Here is a 20,280-nt window from a genome sequence, read left to right as displayed (position 1 = left end):
TAACACGTCCCGTTCTGAGATCCATTTCCGTTTGCTGAATCGTGCACGATCTCAGCATCGCCTCCGGGCGAGAGCCGCAATGACCTCATCGGTTACGAATCTTGCGATGGGTGTAGTACAGTATCAGTCGGAATGGTAGTTGCCATGGTTGACTTGGATTTTTCTGTTCTCCACGTCAAAGACCCCAGCAACTCCCATGGCTACTGCATGCCTCCAGGAAGATATCTCCCTACATTCAAAGAGTTATTGATTTACGAGGTCAAGTCATTCACAATCTTACCTACAGCACAAACTGGCCCTGGAACAAGTGGCCAAAGAATAAAAATGTTTATGACACAAATACATCATCTGAAAAGGAGCGCTATAAAACAAGACTTTAGACGCCTGTCTTCAACAAAGCGTGTGGCCCGCACGTAATTACTGATATCAAGCACGCTGGCTTGCCTCGAGACCGACACGAGTGAGCGGCTTCAGACATATTAACCACCAATTGCAATTTCATACAAAGTGAGACAAAAAAAAAAGCTGGACCATCAGATGGACGTTACAGGTTTCCACTGAGGGCGACAAACCCAGACTGCGAATTTGCTCAAACAAGTTCAATTATAGTCATAAAAACCAAGCACAGGAATCAATATACCCATTGCTTATTAAGCAACTCTACACGGCAGTAAGTGGAGTCCGATAAAAGAAATAACAAAGTGCACAACGGTTTGGTATCGAGAAGTCCTTTACAGAGCATACTGGACAAGGGCACCGAAGACAGCGGCCAAGCCCATGGCAGGCATAGAAGACACATCGAGAGCAGAAGCAGCACCAGTAGAGGTGGCAGAAGCCTTGCCAGTGGAAGTGGTAGAGCCAGACTTGCCATCACGGGTCTCGGGGGTTTCGGTGGTCTTGCAGGTTTCCGTGCCCTTGATGACCTCGCGGCCCTTGGCCATCTTGTCGAAGGCAGTGCAGCTGATGTTACCAGTGCTCTGCATGTTGAAGTCACCGCGAACTAACTTAAGGGAGTCAAGGTGGGCCCTAGAAGATATCGTTAGAACGGATTTTCAAATTTTTCATGCCACTCATGGCAAGCTTCCAAACTTACTCGTTGAATTCACCGCTGAAGTCAATAGCACCGGTGACGGTCTCCAACTTGGGGAAGTCGATGACGTTAAGCTTGTCACTGCGGGCAATCTGGAAGCCACCGTTGACAGTCTTGAGCACAGGCATGCTGATGTTGCTGAGCTTGCTGTTGTCGTTGAAGATCAAGTCGCTGGTCTCGGTAAGGTTAGGAGCGCTGAACGACTGGAACTTGTTACCCCAGAAGCCGAGCTGGCCCTTGAGCTTCTCCAAAGAGGGAACGGAAACCGAGCTGACGTTACGGAAGGTCATGTTCTGACCAGTACCAAGGTTGGGGAATTCAATCTCGAGGCCGTCCATGTTACCAGCGAAGTTGATGAGAGCAGTAGCGTTCTTCAGGTTGTTGACGTTGACGGTCTTCAGGTTGGTGTTCTCGGTAATATCGAAGCCGCCGACAGTCTCAAGCGAGATACCGTTAAGGCTGCTCAAGCCAGTGTTGGTAATGACGACACTGCCAGCTTCCGTAACTCCCTTGGTGAAGTCCAGGCTCTGGAGCTGAGGCAGAGCGGTAAATTCGATCGAGCCAACCTTGGTGAGCGAGCCGAAGCTGAGGGTAGTGAGGGTGGTAAGACCAGTCAGCTTGAAGGTGTCGCCAATGGAGTTCAGCTGAGAAGCTGAGAAACCGGTCATGTTGGAAGCACCATCGCAGCTCAGCGAACCGGAGATCTGCTTGATTCCATTGAGTTGAAGATCGCCGGCGTAGGTTCCGGAGACCTCAACATCGCCCTTAAGGGTGCTGCAGCTGGAGTAGCCGTCGGCATCGCTCTGGTTCTCGATCTTGATGGTATCACCCTTGCCGCAGTCTATGTCGATGGTTAGTTATTTGTTTTGAATCTTGTTTCTGTGCGCCATTCTTCACTTACTATCGCTAGCAGCAAAGACGGCCTGGGCCGCAGCCAGGGCGGGAAGAGCGTATTTGATGAACATTGTTATGCGATTCCTTCGATTAGAGATAGTGTTAGTACGTTGGGCACCATCAAAAACTTTCTTCAGAGAACAGGCAACCAGGGTTTAGTAGCGCACGCAGTCTCAGGTATTGGTATATCCAATGGAACACATTGAAGGATTGTCTGAGTATTGAATAGATAATGGAAGCCTTCACTTACTAATAATCTTGTGGACTACTTGAGTATGAGGGGCGATGTTTAGCCCTTACCAGATAACAGTAGCGCAAAGTCGCGAAGAGTTGAAAGAGGGGTGGGATTCAAAGATAAATAAACGAGTGGAAGAAAGATAGAGCTTCAACGAAAGAGAAGCTGGTTGATGATGGTTCCTTCAGCGAAAGGATGTGCACAGATTCGGTAGGCACGTCTTGACACAACAGAAAGAGAGAAAAGGAGAGGAAGAGAAAAGAGAGACTAGGATGGCGAAGAAAAGCGTCAGAAGAGGGAAGGAAGGATTGGCTTTCCAGGAGCGCAAGAAAGGAGTCGTGGCCCGAGGACGGTGGACCTGAGACCGGGGGGGGTCCCTCCTTGCTACGACCAAAATTAATTACGTTACTAGTACGTGTATCACCACGGTAATCCATTATTTTTTTATTTTTGAATCCTCTGTTTTGTTTCGCATGGGAAAATATTATTACCGGATGCAATGCTAGCAGGAGGGGGAAATCCTGTTTTTTTCTTTCTTCTGACCGGGAATGAGCCCGTTGTTCCTGCTGAGTTTCCCCTATCGTGTCGCACCTTTCCAATCACCAAGGTTCAATTCCAATTCTGATTCGCCATCGGAGCCTTCCTTCCCCATCGCCATTGACCATTCATACCAAAACATTGTCAATCCGTCCCACTCCTCCGCTGTGTACCTGGACCCCCGTCGGTACAATCCTACTGTAGCCGAAATAGCAATAATCATAATCAAAACCAAAATAATGATCGGAAAAAGTACCTACACAGTATACAATATCATCCTTGCGTGTCTGTATTGCGCACAACTTGGGATGTCTGCCTTTCTGCTCTCCTGTAGTTCTTCTACCATTTTTCACTAAATTATCATTATTAGAACATCGATAGTACTACAAACAGTATTTTGGTATTGAGTATTGAGTATTATGTACAGTATACGGAGTAGGACAGCTGGTATGCGCCAAAATACTGTCTCAAAACAAAGAGCAAAAAAAAAAAAATAAAAATCCCTGACCTCATAGTGGAGTGACTCTATTTAAACAGATATAATCAGTATAGAAGTATAGATACGACTATCAAGATCATCATGGTGATCATTCATTAACAACAATACAGATTTACAGACAATTCCCCCCTCCAGTACGGAGTACCTACAAAGTACTATTTGTTCTCTGTATTGGCGCTAGAAGGGGCCAGACTCAGACAGATTACTAGTACCTGGATATCATGGATTTGCATGCAGCGTCGTTGTCGGGAGTATTATTACCACTCAGTCCAGCATCTACCTAGGCAATAAGTGAGCAAGCCCGATCACCCCATTCCAAACCGAAACTATCTGCTACGGCCGACCCAATTCATACCATATTTAGGAGCAAATGTCATTCCTTCATTTCTCGGAGTCCCTTGAATGCTATTAACGTTAGACAAATTCATTAATAGAGGATAAATAAAGCCTGCCGTGGCCGATCTGAATTTGCTGGAATCTAGTGGGACCCGCTCCCTTTCCCATTTCTGGTTTGTGAGCCATTGCGAACAGACAATTGGAATGGAGAGTCGCCTGCCCAAGTGGTCGGCGACCAACTCTGGCCTCATGCTGACATGCGCGTTCATATGTGGCTGTCAGAATCTTCGTTCTTGTCATGTCAACTGCCGTTTACTTACATTCTTCTGGCCGCGATCGCATTTTATTCTCATGGGGTAACCTAACTAATCGCTTTACCTCTACTCCGTCTGTTGACGATAACTCGATCTACTCCGTAAAACCCAATGTAACCGATTCCATGGTTCGATTTTTTCTTTTGTTTCTTGGCTCATGTTTTTTTTCTGAGCCGGACTGGTCAGGTACCATGGATAAAGTGGGTAATTACTAGTATAAGTAAACCGTTTACCAATGGTGGATAAGAATAGGTGAGTCTAGTGGCGAAACCACGGCTGGAACGTCCAATGGATAATCATCATCACGTGTCGAAGAATACAACTACGGCTGTAATTTCCATACTTCAGCTCTGGCCCACTTGGTCTGATGCTAATGAAGCTAGTCAGACCCATACTAAGCTCCTGTAATTGCGATCTTACAACACAACGGGGCAACCCGACTCAGTTTAATCTGCACAAACCAACAAAGACGTCTTCTAGACTCTATGCTTGACGCTGACTATACCTAAGTACTCCTCCCTGCTGTGGCGAATTCTCAGTCTCACTCTGGAAATAAAAAAAATACTATGATGATTAAAGTACGACCGACGAATCATTCCAATATGGACGTAAACAGAACCGTCTCTATACAGAATCCGGTAGTCCTCCAGATACAAAAGCCATTTTGAGGAATGTTCCAGTTGTTTACAATAATTGGGAAACTCAACGGCAATAGCTTGGCAGATCGATCCTTTTCCTTCTTCATAAACCAGCCTTTGTTGGAAAGAATGAAAGCTGATTGCTTACTTTTCTCGTCGCGATCGGTTTAGGGTTCTCACCCTTCACTCCACTATCGGCCACGGCCCATCCAACTCCACAGCTAGCCGTCGTAACAATCGCCCCTTCCTGGTAGTCTGCCATATTATTGGTATAACTGCATGGAGTATTTCGAAAGTACTATTTCGTAATGTACCCGATCTTCTAGCTTCTCTCCCCATCTCACAGAGAGTCATGCACTACGAAGTAGGTAATGGCTTTTGTGTAGTGTTTGCCAGTACATTCCACACCGTGGCGTTTCCGTTGGCTCTTTACCTTGACCATACAGTGTACAAAGTTATTACAATCCCATATCCTTGGCATGTTACACCTAGATATACAAGCCTGATGCACTTCGGTGCCTTCAAACCCATTAAACTAGTCCACGTAATGCTTGCAAACCCTGGTTTGATCGTCGCACATGTTAGAAAAGCAGAGAAAGACCCGAAAGCATATCAAGGGTACGTATGCTTCGGACGAGAGCGGCGACAACACAAGGTATCTTATGTAAGTGCTACAGTGAATCCATGTCCATCCGCATCATCCAGAGTATCAACTTTCGCAACTCAACTCTATAACCCATCTTCACTCCTGGTCGTCACAATTACTTAGCTCGGACAAAGTCGGCTTCTAACTCGGACAATCCCCTAATCGCAATAGCCGATCAGCTTTCCCGTTATCTCTAGAGCGGATATACCGTAGCTTCAAAGGAGGTTTTGTACTGTATTGAGGTCAACCAGATTGAAGGATTCGATCTGCATACCAGCGTCAACCTCGTGCCTTGTGACACGCTTCCTGAGATATCCAAGGCTAAAGAGGCAAATGACAGGCCAATCACATGTAGCCAGAGTTTAAGGAATGATCATTATCTTTTCAACATTTGTCTACACTTCCATCTTATCCTTTCAATGACTGCTCGCCGATCTGTCACTAGGAAAGGGTTTCAAGTGACTTCCGTGTTTTACATATTCCTTCCAGGGAATCTGGAACGGCACGGTAGCAGATTTAATCCCAACACATATAGAGTATCGAGAACACAGATCGAAATGACCTTCCGGCATCTTTCTCTTTTCCTATGACATTTGACATGCTATCTTTCGCCCGCCTAGAGTCATATATAGTCTATCTAAGAGCTCGCTAGCCTTCTCACAGCCAGAGCAGATCCACACCTACATTTAGTAATACCAGGCCCGGGATTTAGCTAGGTTGTCCGCTGAGCTTAGTGGTAGATATAGAAGTGACTATATTCTATACGACTCCGTGAAAGGGCTTGCTTCGCACTGTTAGGGGATGAGGACCGGCTCTATCCACAATATACAATATTGATGAAAGAATTCACATAACACTCGTTTATATTCCACATCTCTCTTCTGTATCTAATGGAAACTACCATCATCTTCGACGATGAGCGCACCGCTTTTCAAATGCTGGCCTTGGTATCGTAGGGATGCACCTTATCGCAATCCTCTCATAAACTACGGACCACACATAGTCTTATTACAACACCCTGGTAGCTATATATCTCCATCTACCCCTCTCGTTCATGCAGACTATGGAGCCAAAGAAGGCTCCGGAAAGGTACTCCGTATCCATGGATGGGGCAAATGGGGAGTGGGTGTTTAGGGTTATACCACCTCTAGTAAACCACTATCACCGAGAATTACCTTGGTAGGAGGTACCTAAAAGGCACTCAGTGAACTTGGAACAGGGTATTATGGTTGCAGAACATCAATACATTGTTTAGTCATGCTGCCATTGCATGTAGTTAACTACTCATTCATTCATTTATCAATCGATTGGCTCAGTATCTACTCGGCTGAGCTGAAGCTAGACTTGATCGGAAACAGAGTATTGTATACTAGGTATAATACTCCTTGTCACACTATGTAAATACACCAATACCTAAGACGAATCTTACCTGTACCTACCCGCCACCACGTTCTTCGAGGACGCCACTGGGCGGGTGGCTAAACACTACCTAACGCCCCAGTGCCCCGACGACGTTAGTTCGTATGACTGCTCTCAAAGGATGAAACAACTGCGGCCCGGAAATAGCCAAAAGTGGCTGAGGATGAATGAACAATCATCATATTCATATACATCACAGAGTTACATGCGAAACGGAACATAGAGACGCGGTTACCCCGACGATTACAGGACGCCGTGCAACTCGAGTAGGGGGGTCATTAGACAATGTCAGTGCGACCTGAACCACCAGGAATATGCAGCAGCGGCTTTGGGTTCCGCTCCGATATTCATCATATCGGAAACCCTGCCTGTCAGCTTGGCACCACTTAACTTAAGCTTTTTGAACAACTCATACATTATCATATCAGCACGTTAGCCGCTACCGATCACAATTGGTCATTGTCGCGTTCGAGAAAGTTGGCTGATATCGCTAAGATCGGACTGAAAACAAAGTCCGAGTGCAACTCAAGCGCATGCAAAGCTCTGTATACGGTGCATTTGTTCTATGGGTTTCTAATATTAGACGGCTAATTGAGTGCAATGTCCGGCCAAGCCCATTTCCTTCGGCCAAGGGCCGGTTTGTTGACCCTAGTTACGGACTTAGATAATATGGAGCACCTGTACCATATTTCCTAGTGGCAGCCGTATCGATAGGTATCTTCAGGCTACTTACTACCTAGTAATTCAATATACAACGGGCAGCAGTATTACATACACTAGGGCTGCTGATGTGGATAATCAAGTTTATCGACGGCTTCGGTTCGCTTGAGCATTAATTAACGTCGAGATGACGCAAGCACATTCTTTTGTGTGACTTTTCCTTGGATGTGTGTGTATGTGGACTCGATTTCTGTATGCAGTGGGCGATTCTATTCGGATTTCATTTTATTTCAAAAACAAGAAAAAAAGAAAAAAGAAAAGAAAAGAAATACTACTTTTGCCGATATTAGAGTCTTTCAAAACGATACGTCTCTATTATCCTCTATGCATAACTGAGCCACACTGTAAGGGCAAAGGCAAGGAACAATAATGATATATTATTCGGTAGCACCAAGTGGACTGTTCTGCAGTGAGACTTGATTATGTATGCATGTACGTACATGTTGTACTCTGAAGATTTTAGATGATACTCGGTAATTATCTTGAATGGTTCGAGTACTCAGTCCACACTCTAGCCACAAAGGATATACCATGAAAGATACTACTAGTAGTATATTCTCGGACTAAACATGGCATATTACCATACCAGAAGATAGACCAGCTATACCGAATAAGCATGCGTTAGCAATTGCTACCAGAAGAATGACAGCTGGAGGTATTACCCATTACTATTTACAATATGTTAACTTGCCAAGCTGCTTTCGAGTGTTATGCACTCAAATGACCGTAGCACATGTATAGGGGAAACACAATAGCTGGGACCCACATCACAAAATATACGGAGTTACACCTAACTTCCTAATATCGCTTTCACTGCCTTCAAGTAGATTCATTCCTTAATGCCTACGAACTACACCAAATAAGCACATAAGCTCAATATTCTCAAAGGTTACTACTGCTGCGGGAAATACGAGCCCCGTGATTGATGACATATCCCGAGCTCTCACCGTGACAATCCACTAACCACAGCTCCAACGCAAGCTTTCCAAAAGACCGCTGAGTTAATTACATTCAAGATACAGAACACCAATTTCATTTCTGAAGTGGAAAGTATATAGAGAGCTATACAGGAATATACAATGGCCCTCCGGCGCTCTGCACGCTTAAGCACCGTGACCAACAGCTTACAACCCTCCATCCAAACAAAGAAGACTAGCAAAGCCCAGCAAACCAACGGCGTCACCAAAGCACGAAAGCCCCCTGCAAAGGGAAAGAAAACCGCGGGCTTGAATCTAGAACGGACTTTTGAGAACCCACCTCCAAGCAAAACAGCAAAAGCCGACACGGCCGAACAAGAAAAGCCCAGTAACATTTTCGATCCTTTACCCACTGATCGTAGTATTAGCAGGCTACACTCTACACCCCCTCCTCTTGACCGTCCCGTTGAACCTCACAGAACAAATGCGACCCTTCTAACACCTCACGGTTCTTCTCTGGTTGCCTACCCACCCGGTACTGAGAATGCCTCGCCTAGCAAGACCGGCCGACCACGCCCAACAGCCACGACCGGTACGCTTCTCGAGAAAGCTGTCGCTCATCTAATAGCTACAGACCTCCGATTGGAGCCGGTCATAAAGCAACACCCGTGTCCGCTCTTTTCGCCAGAGGGTTTAGCAGAGGAGGTCGATCCTTTCCGGAGCCTGGTGGTTAGCATCATCGGACAGCAGGTATCAGGCGCTGCGGCGAAGTCAATCAGGGATAAATTCGTGGCATTGTTCAACAGCAAGGGTAGCGGAGATGTTGCACTAGAGACGAACTGTTTCCCGAAACCCGAAGAGATAATCAAGTGTGATATCGCGACACTGCGGACTGCCGGTCTCTCTCAGCGGAAAGCCGAATATATCCAAGGACTATCGCACAAATTCGCAAGTGGTGAATTGAGTGCCCGAATGCTGCTGAATGCAAGCGATGAAGAACTTCTCGAGAAGCTGACGGCTGTCCGGGGCTTGGGCAAGTGGTCGGTTGAGATGTTTGCTTGCTTTGCGTTGAAACGCATAGACGTCTTCTCGACCGGTGATCTGGGCGTGCAGTAAGTCGTTGTGCACTATGTCTATGCGGGCATCGCTGGAGAATCCCCAAATGGTTACTAACTATGGGATAGAAGAGGATGCGCAGCTTTCGTAGGGAAAGATGTGAGTAAATTAAAGGCAAAGGGGGGCGGTAAGTTCAAGTACATGGCAGAGAAGGATATGTTAGAGCTGGCTGCGAAATTCGCGCCGTATAGGTATGTTATGTGAACCCCGAAAGCGAAATGCGTGGAATGCAGTTCTCACATGCCCTCGATAGAAGTTTATTTATGTGGTACATGTGGAGGGTAGAGAACGTGGATATCGCGGTCTTGACTACTTAGAGAGTAAATTCTTGGTTTGTAGTGTACGACGTTGTTGGTATATATTGGGCGGCCTGGTAGTGTGTACCACGAAATTGAAAACCGCAGGTATCCTGCGAAACGGAGTGCTTTCCCAGGTTGCAGTTGGTAGTATGAGAAAAACCCTTCAGAAGAGTACTAGTTGGCCGTGCTCGTCAAGCCAAATGCTTATCTGGTTAGACCCGGCATATGTATCCATGGCTGCAGATACTACGACTGGTGGAGCCTCAGCCACAGACATTACTGACTGAATGGTCAATTGGGAGAATTCAATCAACAAAATGACGATAAATGAATTTGTACAGTATCAGTACACATGATCGAACGACGTATCAAAACCAATTAAATTCAGCCCAGTGCTCATCGCAACTAAGCGCTGCAACCGAACCGAAACATAAGCCTGTCTTCATCTATAGCCCGCTTTTCTATCACCATGGCGCGGTTTTGACTCTTCCTAATCAGCAGAACTGAGCACAAGGTATTTACCGGCGCTTGACAACGAGGGAGTCGAGATCCGCACGCTCCTTCTGCTCCTTCTCGATCTCACGGATGATGGGGCTCAAGTATTCGACATCCTAGCAATAGCAATCAGCGATTTGTTGCTCCAATTCCCTATAGAAAGTCTCGGCTTCCTTTGGTTTGGGGTCTGAGGTGGCCTATATATGATGTAGGTCGGTTGACAAATCCGCTTCACGGGATTGGTCGAGAGGCTTTGCGGAGAATGGGAGGGCGAAATGCTAAGTAAAAAGCTTGAAATTCAACTCACATCTTGAGGCTTGGTCTGCTCATTGGCGGGGAGGAGGGTGTGGGAAACGGAGCACTATTTGTTGTATGCATTAGACCACTGGTTGGGAAGATATCGTAGTTAGTAGAGACAAACCTGGAAAGCCCTGCGGATACGGAAGACACGGTCATAAGCCTCCTTAGGGGGAAGGCGCTTGATGGCCGTCTGGACAACCTCGCTCTCCTCGGGGATCAGGTCATCAGCCCTGTTTCTATTAGCTAAACTGCGTCTGATGTCGAGCTATTGAAAATTGTTCCCTGGATAGGCGTAGACCGAGATAGGACGAGAGAGGCTATAGGAAATATTGAGGCATTCAATTGGGAGCCATCGCTTCGACCTATCGGTATTTCCTGGCGCCTGTTTTGGGAGATTGAGGGCAGGGAGGCCTACTTCAAACCGAGTCTTCTGTAGCCGGCGGCGTCGGTGTACCAATTGGCAATGGGCATCATCCAGCGCTTGAGCCAAGGGCGCTTGACGATATAGCTGCTGAGAGAGGGAGCGGACATGGTGAATAATCCCAAATGGATGTATTCTGGGGTCAATTGATATAATGCGGAGAGGAGGGGGGTCGTGAGATATCAGACAAGCTGAACAAGAGTTGGCCCGACGTTGGAGATTGTGCAAAACGGAGGTTCGGCGGGTGACTTTCCCAAAAACATCCGATCTTTCATGCCTGAGGCAATCAACCTGACCTTGACGCTTCCGATCTTTGCGCACGTGACTAATTCTCGGCTTGCCTCAGACTGCATAGCGCTTGGGACCGGGGTGAACTTAATAGTACTCCACCTGACCGACAGAGGGCGTTCCTTCGATTCACCTCAGTTACCATTCTCCGTGCTGCTCCGTCCTCGCCGTCAGTTCCGAAAATCTCGATTGACTCATTTCCCCCTCGAGACTTGCAACCCTACCGACCATCCCCAATCTTTGAGAATTGGTTATGGGGATCATCAACCGTTAAATTCATCCTGTGGTCCTGTAGGGGAGCTGAGTCGCTTCAAAGACCCCACCTGTCTGTGCTTCGGATAGGGCACGCTCAATCATAAGGTGGATTTCTCAGCATCGAGTCATTTGTCAAGACCCCCTCAATTCATTGGACCAGACACTGCCATTCCAACGCTCGCTGCAAAAGACGGAAAACATTCACACTCCGCAGGACAACCAACCATTCTGGGTTCCGGAGCGAGCACCGCTATGCTCGGGTCCGGGAGCCCTCGTGACAATTAAGACGGATAGATAGACTACTTGGGCGCTGGCTAGAAGGATGTTTTCAGAAGAACACGGCACTTCGGCGACTGCCAACAGCTCCCAAGAGCAGCAAATTACACATACAGACGGCCCTACCCACCCCAACTTCGATGCGTCTTCCGCTACAAGCCCACCGAGTTCTGCGTTGATCACTCGCCTCGAACTACTCTCTACCCGCGTTCCAGATTTCTATATTGCCCCCTTTTGCGGTGCCAGTGCGGGTGTCGCGTCAGGTATTGTGACATGCCCTCTCGATGTGATCAAGACCAAGTTGCAGGCCCAAGGAGGGTTTGTGCGGAGAGGCGGGCAGGTGGTTGAAACGAAAGCGTTATACCGAGGTATGCTAGGTACTGGAAGGATGATATGGCGTGAAGATGGTATTCGAGGACTATACCAAGGTTTAGGCCCCATGATTTTGGGATATTTGCCTACATGGGCAGTTTATTTGGCAGTTTATGATAGGTCTCGGGAATATTATCATGAAGTCACCGGTTTGTCCCCTTTCTTATTTATCTCGGGAATCTGTTTTACTAAAGCTCTAAGCAGATAGCTGGTGGCTTGCAAGAGGTTATGCTTCTCTAACGGCTGGCGCTTGCTCTACAATTGTGACTAATCCGATTTGGGTCATCAAAACGCGACTTATGTCACAGAGCCTTAGATCGGATAGCGAGGGTTTCCGTGCTCCATGGCGGTACTCGGGCACATGGGATGCGGCTCGCAAGATGTACAGGACCGAAGGGATTCGGTCATTTTACGCGGGGCTCACACCGGCATTGTTGGGATTGACACACGTTGCCATACAATTTCCGCTTTATGAATATTTGAAAATGGCATTTACTGGGTATGGAATTGGGGAAAATCCTGACCACGGTACCTCTCACTGGATTGGGATATCGTTGGCGACATTCCTCAGTAAGATCTGTGCGAGCACAATGACCTATCCGCATGAGGTACTGCGAACGAGACTTCAAACCCAACAGAGAACGTCTCCTGTGTCTTCTCCGGAAGAGATAGCCTTCCGCGGAGGAGTAGACCACCCAGAGTGCCGTGGTAGGCCTCCAACAGCGGCCTCGTCGGATGGCATGCCTAATCGGCCTCGGTATACAGGGATCGTTCGTACGTGTCAGACTATCTTGACAGAAGAGGGTTGGCGAGCATTTTACTCAGGAATAGGCACGAACCTATTCCGTGCTGTTCCAGCCGCCATGACTACCATGCTTACATACGAATATCTACGGAAAACCATTAACCACCTTCAACACGAAGGGGCATTGAAGCAGCAGATGGCAGAAGCAGCTAAAGACCCCTCCGGTATATGATGGTGACTGAACATTCAATCATTAGTTAATCTGAGGCATTGCAGGCTATTGTAAACCTCAATGCTACCATTACCAAGGGAGCTAATTGTATGCGCCTTGGCGTCTTGGCTTTGCGCTGCTAGTAATGGATACAGCAAAGAACTGCCTTGGGCTTGTTCCTTTTCTTACAAGTTTTACCCTCATACATCGAAATAAAAGGGTCTTACCTTTGAATATGTTCCTCGGCATCGGGGGTAGTCGGTTTCAGGGGTATTAAGGTAGATCGAGGTTTTGGCATGTGAAGAATCGATTTCCCTAATCTCTACAGTCTTATGACCGGTTTGTGTCGGTAGAAAACCTCGTTTATTTTATTTTCTTTTTCGTTAATTCACAAGCGTTCGATTAGTTTTCGCATAATACTTGCATGACTGCTCTTGTACATACGTTACTATACCTACGTGTTTATCGCCAGAAAACGCATATACTGAGTGAAGCGAAGCGAAGTACTTGAGATAAAATGGACTACAGAAGACAACTATGATTGAATCATATCATGCAATCTATTTGGTAGCTTGAGTTGAAATGAGTTTTCGCGTATACGTCAAAGTAGTATACACAAATAAATCACTTTCGGACAGCACGATGGTGTGCTTGATGGAACAGAAGAGGCCGTGTGGCATATATTATACCTTGGGGAAACTACTGAGGAATAAGGGCTGTACCTGATACAGTGAAGCCCTACAATTCTGTAATGAAATACATCAGAGATATGCGATTATTGAATTCTGTGATTCTCCTGTGTATATGCAATTTCATGACTACGATGGCTGGAACTCATAGTACATGTCTTTGGGTTTTATCTTAGGCTATAATACCAAAAAGATGAACATATGCCAAGCAATTAGCATGATAACGTGCTGGTTCTAATCAAGCATCATTGGTCTAGTGGTAGAATTCATCGTTGCCATCGATGAGGCCCGTGTTCGATTCACGGATGATGCAATCTCTTTTTTTGCTCCTTGAGCTGCCGATTGATATGAATGATGCTACATGGTCGAATTTTCCAAACACTCTTACACAACGAACTGGTCTTCTCGGGCTTCCTTTTTTGCGTGTTTTCATTTATTTCAGTAAGCATAGATAACAAAGCTGCCCGTCCCCGTATAGTACACCGACACACTGACTTCAAAGACGACCAATCTGAAATGTGAAAGAAAGCCGTGCATGAATATATATTGTGTGATTGTTTACTCTTGCTCCTGAACCACATTTCTCTTCTAGATAATGCTAGCCACATCATGCTCTAGCCTCACACCATATTAATATTACCATAACGCACTATTCTTGGTCAAGCAGGGCTAAGACACCTTGGAGAATTCGAGGAAACAAAGATAAAAGCCGAGTCTGGATAGGACTTCTCAATTAGGAAGTTCTATAGAACGACTCATGACCAAGTCTAACGCTTAGTCAGCTCACTTCTGACTACCGGAATAGGACTAGTACCAATTAAACGATCTACCTACTTTTCTTTTTAGCTCTCCCACAGTCACTGGCTTCTTCCTCAATTAACCTCTTATGAACATCAAAAACCTTCACAGGTAATGTTTAACCCTATTCGCATTGCGTCTCCTGCCCTCTATAATGTCTAGGAGGGATTTTTTAAAAGCAGCTTTTGCTATCCGATGATATGATGATACTTCTTTATAAATGGTAGATCCAGTCAACACTCTGGAAAGGACTATTTCATACACTGAAAATTCTGATCATGGATATCACTGCGAAATCTGACTTAGCATTTGGCTGTACATCTGCTAACATTTCACTAGTGTGCCCTATAGTATTACCTCAATAATAATAGGATAGCCTAGTTAGTTAGCATATACTAAAAACAATGAGAGAAGAATTGATATTACATGCGATATACATACCCCTTCAGCCTGTAGTACTACGCCCTGACTGCAACTCTAATGATTATACCATACAACATGCGTTACTTTGACGCCTTCCGTTCAGCTTCGCGACTTTCCTCTAGTGCCTGCTGAACCCATGACACTTGCTCCGTCTTCTCTCCTGCGGATTTCTGACGTGTAGCGGTGTTTGGAGCCTGCGCTTCACGGCGCGCGGTACGGATGGAGCTGACACAGTAGGTCGTGAGGATGAGAGCCATGGAAAAGGCAGCTATTGGGGCGTTGACAGACTGGTGACATTAATTGCTGTGAAATAATACCTACGGCGGGAATGGTACTGGCGATAAGGAGGCTCGGTGTTCATGCATCCTTTACGGGTACCATTAAAGGGTAAGATCGAACTTACACCCGACGATCGACCAAAGAATTTCCCCGCCATTTCCACGCTTCTTATATCTTAATGTACATCGCACGAATTAGCGCTTGGAGGTGTTTTTCAAAAACAGAAGGGAAGTTGATATCAGCTGATAATGGTCGGGGGATAGTTATTCCCTAACCGAATGAGGAAAGTCTTATCAGATGGAGGGCGGCAAATCCCCCTAGATCAGAGGAATTAATTACACCAACGCGCCGGTAAAAGAGTGTTCTGCTCGCTTGGTAATTCAGACCGTACGAGACCCTCGTTGGCCATCGGGAGAACCAATACCGTTCCTAAACCGGGATTCTATACTAGAAACAAAACTAGAAGGAACGCATCCCGCCGGTTCTCCCACCGGTGGAACTCTCTGCGGTTTCCCGTGGGAAATGGCTTGGACGGCCAACCACTTGCATCGATGCTCTCATCATGAGGAAAGGTCATTTGCTGGAACTCTCCATCAGATAACCAATCCTTCTATCATTCGGTTATGCGCGACTCGGGGGTAACGTCATGTCCGAGGCCGGACCCGCGAAGGCGACGGGGTTGCTGAAAGGGGCCTAGCGCCGGTGAATTAGGCCGGGTTTGTCATCGCCCATTTTATCATATTAATCAATCAGTGAAGTTCGATCAATCTTTCTTCAATCATCCATCACTACCTCGGTCATCGATTCTTCATCCCCCACAACCGGAGCTCTTTCCACATAACTATCTGAATCCCTTTTCACGACCTCGAGCAATTGGTTATACATCCTCGGAAATGTTCAGACGTCTGGTAACTGTCGCTCCCCGCGTTGGCACCGTGGTGTCGCCTCGCATCACCCCGGCCCTTGCCGGCATTCAAAGCCAGCCCATTCTCCGGGCCCCTGCGACGAAGAGAGGATATCACGAGAAAGATACGTACTTCGCCTCATAAGAAAAGGACGACAACGAAACTGACTGCATGCACTGTTAGATCACTATAACAACCCCCGTAATGGTACGTCCACTTGCATATATCAGAAGCTATTCGACCTTTGATGGACCGGGGTGAACATGCACTCGATACATTTTATTTTATGATGTACCCGGCCGTTCCCCGGCTGTCTTTTTATGCTTCTTTTTATGGCGCTAGTCTCCGACAGGAGTAAGGCTAACACCCCCCAAAGTTGGCAGTTTCAACAAGAATGACGCCGACGTTGCCACTGGTCTTGTTGGCGCCCCCGCTTGCGGTGATGTCATGAAGCTCCAGATTCGTGTTGACAAGGATACGAATGTGATCAGCGACGTCAGGTTCAAGACATTTGGCTGTGGCAGCGCCATTGCCAGTTCGAGTTACCTGACAGAGTTGGTGCGCGGTATGACTCTCGAGGAGGCTGGAAAGATTAAGAATACTGAAATTGCTCGTGAACTTTGTAAGTTTTTCGAGGAAAACTATACATTATCATCTATATCACAGTCTGCTAACTTTATACGTTCTAGGCTGTAAGTTATTCATCGTTCTTTTCCCTCGCCATACATTATCCTGCCTTTGAACGTGTTTTTCCCAACCGATGGTTATTCGTTACCCGAACGCCGAACCTTGCAAGCTGCCTGATGTGCTCCTGTGGGGGTTATTTTGTGGGGTTTCGTACATGCGTATGTGGATCTTGGGGTAAATGGTCGACTTCTAAGATTCCGCCACCAATGTGCGAAGCTGCCGGTCTTGAAGAACACGCGAAGTACTTTGGGTCGGCTTTCTCATTAAAATATATCCCGCAATGTGTTCCCCAACCAGGTCCCATTGTCCACCCTGCCCCAATTGCTGCATTGAATGGCTTGTCCTTCATTTTTACCTCAAGAACACTAAACAATCATATGCTTGCTTCTGGGAGAAAACATACTGACCAAACATAGTGCCCCCCGTGAAGTTGCACTGCTCTATGCTTGCCGAGGACGCCATCAAGTCCGCGATTTCCAACTACTATACGAAGAACCCTAATGCCCGTACAACCAACCTTGGAGGTACCGGTGCCTCTATCCCTAACGTCAAGGTCGAGATTGAGAAGTCTGAGGGTGCCGCTGCTACTGCTTAACGAATCAACAAGCACAACAATCAAAGTACAAAAATTCGAAAATCCAAACCAACAAAAAATTCAAGTTGATACCAGATGAGATTCCCTCAACAGTTTTACGGTTTATTAGCGGGAGGTTGAAAATACCTTTTAGAATGGAATAGCGTGCTTGGATGGTTCATTCTATTCCGGCAACAGACTGCATTGGGTGCAGTCCTTTACAGCAAGGTTGTTATTCTTCTTCACAAATGTGTTTTTTCTTTTCTTTTTTCCTTGTTTGTGATGATGCAGGAAGGCATTGTGATATAGTTAGTCCACTTGATGTGTCAAATAGTCTAATGAAAAGCACTTGCGTGCAGTGAATTTAGATCGTCCTCTATCGCTCATTGATCCGCATTTCCCTGTGCAGTTTAAGCCAGCGGTATCTATCTGGAGGGATTGGGATGCTTTGGACTTCTTGACAATCTATATTCATCCACTCAGGAGAGATCTCTATTGATATACATATATAAGGAAACAAAGAATAGGAACTTTTCGTTCTTAACCAAAGCAAGTCAAATGAAGAAAAAGAAGAACCCCAAAAAAATGTGGACACTCATTAGCCCCGCCATTGTGAAATAGATAACTAGGAAAGAAACGCCGCTGATGCAGATAAGCCAACCCGTGCTCATCTATCGATCATTAACCGAGTAGGAAAGGGCTCCCAGGGAGAAGAGGGAAGAAAAATTGGTCTAAAATAAGAATTTACAAGGTGCTACTTCTGACAACACGTCCAGAAGAGATGATCCAAACCGGTTCACTAGAGTAGTCCGAGCCGACTCTTTAGAGACAGCAGTGTCTCGTAGACCGATAGCTTGAGCTCGACGCGGAGGAACCCGGTCCAAGCAGAGAGGAAGCGAAGGAAGTTGAAGGGACGGAGAAGACCGCCCGTTTCGTGGATGAGGTCCATTTGTTCTTCGAAGACAGTGCGAGTGGCGTAGCGAGCGAGGATCAAGAATGTGCGGACGGGGCCTTGTCTGGTGTGGAGATTTTCGTCGAGACTGCGGGCTGTGCGGGTTGTTAGTTTACCACTGTACTCGGGCAGGCGGTAATGGTACACTTACTGAGGTCATTGGTCTTAAGAATCAGGAGTATGATTCTGGGTACCTGGCCCAGCAGTTCGACCAGCTGCTGCAACATGCCCTCTCCAAGAGCGCCGGACATGCTCTCCTTCTCCGCAGTTGTTCGTGTGGTGGCGATGTTCTTCTTGGTCAACTTGGTGTAGTCTCTACCGGTGATTGCGCTAGCGAAGAGAGGGAACTGCTCGTCCGTAATGCCCGCCACCTTACGGGAATACTCGCGCATGTGTGCCTCGTCAGCTTCGATGACCGCCAACCACAGTTTGGCGTAGTTGCGACGCAAATCACGGGGGATATCACGGTACAATCCATGGTCGTAGAGGATGATGTCGAAGTTTTGACCGCGCCGGTTAGGGTTTTTGCGAATCGCAATATTGCCACCATGAGGATCGCAGTGCAAAGGAGCATTGTCGCCAAAAATCATCTCGTTGAAGATATGCGCTAGGGCAGCGGAGACTTCGTCACGATCAATATTGTTGGAATCCAGGAACTCTAGATCATCCGGTCGACGGCCGGACAAGAACTCCATGACGAGTATGCGCTTCTGAGCCCACATAACTATGCCTATTAGTATACAGTAACTGCGTTTAAATGAAGCTAGCACGTACCTTCTGGGATGACAAGCGGCGCATCTGAATGTTCCTTAAAGTACTTGCTAGCCCGCCTCGCATTGTCGGCTTCCATCCTAAAATCTAGTTCTTGTGGCAAGGATAGGTCCATTTCCTTCGATAACCACTCTAAATCATACTCAGGGAAGAAGCGCTTCAGGGTGGAAAAGGTGAATCTGGTCAATGCCAGATCCAAGGGGGCCCATTCCGCTAATGCTGGATGCTGCACCTTGACTGCAACCCTCTGACCTGTTTCCTTCAGAATACCAATGTGAACTTGGGCAAGGGAAGCGGCGCCAATGGGCTCTGTATCGAAACTTGAGAAGAGCTCGTCGATTCGACGGCCGGTGTCGGCGATGAACATTTCTTCGATTGATTCGATTGAGGAGACAGGGCATTTATCCTGAAGCGGAATGAAGGTTGTAGTCCATTCTAATGGCAGCAAGTAGCCCATACTACTGAGGTGTTGTCCCAGCTTAATAAAAATGGAGCCATTCTTCTCGAGAACCCTTAGGGTCCGCTCTGCGCAACGCTTGTGACATGCTTGGAGTTCCTCGTTTCGTTCTTCGGGTGAGGATGTTTCCCGGTTGAGGGTTACTCGATAGCTTAAAGCATTGGTATGAGCATAAGAGACAGAAAAAACCGTATGATGTGCATGCCTCCTACTTACTCATTGATACACACGGCCAATGTGCCAACGACCCTCCCCGTTCTCGCCGCAGCACGGTAGAGGTGCTGAACATTGTCTGAGAATGCCACCACTCCGATGAGTATAGTTCCACCAACAACCGTATACGTGATCACTTTCCTCCGTGACCATTCCGACCCCGGTGGTTTCCTGCCATTGCCGCCGCTCGCCTTCTCCGCCGCACCAAACAAGGCAGAGGTCTTGGTTGAATAAGAAGCGTGTGGTATTGACGCTACCAACGGTGCTCGTGGACGCAGTTGGCGGGTGTTTCTAAGGGCTCGTGCTGAGTTAGAGACTGGTTTGTGAATAGACCAGGGGCCCGATGCGCGCTGGAAAGGGCGAATCCAAGAAGTAGACGAGGTATATCGGAGCACCGGCGCAGGAACAAAATCGCATGCCCGCAGCGGAGCGCGGAGCGCCGCCCTCATACCGTACACAAGCAATGCCGTATGAGAAGCGACCGCAAGTCGAGAGGGATAGTGGAATTG

General features: G+C 47.0%; 7 protein-coding genes across 7 annotated transcripts; 3 read left to right on the top strand and 4 right to left on the bottom strand.

Annotated features, from left to right (window-relative positions):
* Window positions 1-731: 731 nt before the first annotated feature.
* Window positions 732-2,055, bottom strand: ecm33 (GPI-anchored protein Ecm33; the record flags this gene model as incomplete). Its single annotated transcript, XM_022533941.1, has 3 exons — window positions 732-1,026; window positions 1,094-1,931; window positions 1,992-2,055. The coding sequence occupies 3 exons, from the start codon at window positions 2,053-2,055 to the stop codon at window positions 732-734; spliced, it is 1,197 nt and encodes a 398-aa protein (XP_022388096.1).
* A 6,352-nt stretch (window positions 2,056-8,407) lies between these two features.
* alkA (DNA-3-methyladenine glycosylase II) lies at window positions 8,408-9,678 on the top strand (the record flags this gene model as incomplete). Its single annotated transcript, XM_022533940.1, has 3 exons — window positions 8,408-9,357; window positions 9,430-9,552; window positions 9,615-9,678. 3 exons carry the CDS (start codon window positions 8,408-8,410, stop codon window positions 9,676-9,678), a joined length of 1,137 nt encoding a protein of 378 aa, XP_022388099.1.
* Window positions 9,679-10,178: 500 nt separating this feature from the next.
* On the bottom strand, window positions 10,179-10,986 carry ABOM_006810 (ubiquinol--cytochrome-c reductase subunit 7; the record flags this gene model as incomplete). The annotated part of the gene is made up of 4 exons (XM_022533939.1): window positions 10,179-10,271; window positions 10,463-10,516; window positions 10,577-10,685; window positions 10,871-10,986. The coding sequence occupies 4 exons, from the start codon at window positions 10,984-10,986 to the stop codon at window positions 10,179-10,181; spliced, it is 372 nt and encodes a 123-aa protein (XP_022388098.1).
* A 755-nt stretch (window positions 10,987-11,741) lies between these two features.
* Window positions 11,742-13,044, top strand: ABOM_006809 (putative mitochondrial carrier protein; the record flags this gene model as incomplete). The annotated part of the gene is made up of 3 exons (XM_022533938.1): window positions 11,742-12,063; window positions 12,130-12,216; window positions 12,272-13,044. 3 exons carry the CDS (start codon window positions 11,742-11,744, stop codon window positions 13,042-13,044), a joined length of 1,182 nt encoding a protein of 393 aa, XP_022388059.1.
* A 1,969-nt stretch (window positions 13,045-15,013) lies between these two features.
* Window positions 15,014-15,369, bottom strand: ABOM_006808 (uncharacterized protein; the record flags this gene model as incomplete). Its single annotated transcript, XM_022533937.1, has 2 exons — window positions 15,014-15,220; window positions 15,337-15,369. 2 exons carry the CDS (start codon window positions 15,367-15,369, stop codon window positions 15,014-15,016), a joined length of 240 nt encoding a protein of 79 aa, XP_022388060.1.
* A 952-nt stretch (window positions 15,370-16,321) lies between these two features.
* Window positions 16,322-17,399, top strand: ABOM_006807 (putative iron-sulfur cofactor synthesis protein (Isu1); the record flags this gene model as incomplete). Its single annotated transcript, XM_022533936.1, has 3 exons — window positions 16,322-16,324; window positions 16,460-16,739; window positions 17,221-17,399. 3 exons carry the CDS (start codon window positions 16,322-16,324, stop codon window positions 17,397-17,399), a joined length of 462 nt encoding a protein of 153 aa, XP_022388063.1.
* Window positions 17,400-18,177: 778 nt separating this feature from the next.
* On the bottom strand, window positions 18,178-20,220 carry ABOM_006806 (ABC1 kinase family protein; the record flags this gene model as incomplete). The annotated part of the gene is made up of 4 exons (XM_022533935.1): window positions 18,178-18,425; window positions 18,482-19,054; window positions 19,105-19,709; window positions 19,775-20,220. 4 exons carry the CDS (start codon window positions 20,218-20,220, stop codon window positions 18,178-18,180), a joined length of 1,872 nt encoding a protein of 623 aa, XP_022388064.1.
* Between the last annotated feature and the right edge of the window lie 60 nt (window positions 20,221-20,280).

This window comes from Aspergillus bombycis (genome assembly GCF_001792695.1).
Source record: "Aspergillus bombycis strain NRRL26010 chromosome Unknown contig00056, whole genome shotgun sequence".
In the NCBI taxonomy this organism is placed as follows: Eukaryota; Fungi; Ascomycota; class Eurotiomycetes; order Eurotiales; family Aspergillaceae; genus Aspergillus; species Aspergillus bombycis.
This window is presented reverse-complemented; position numbering and strand designations above follow the sequence as displayed.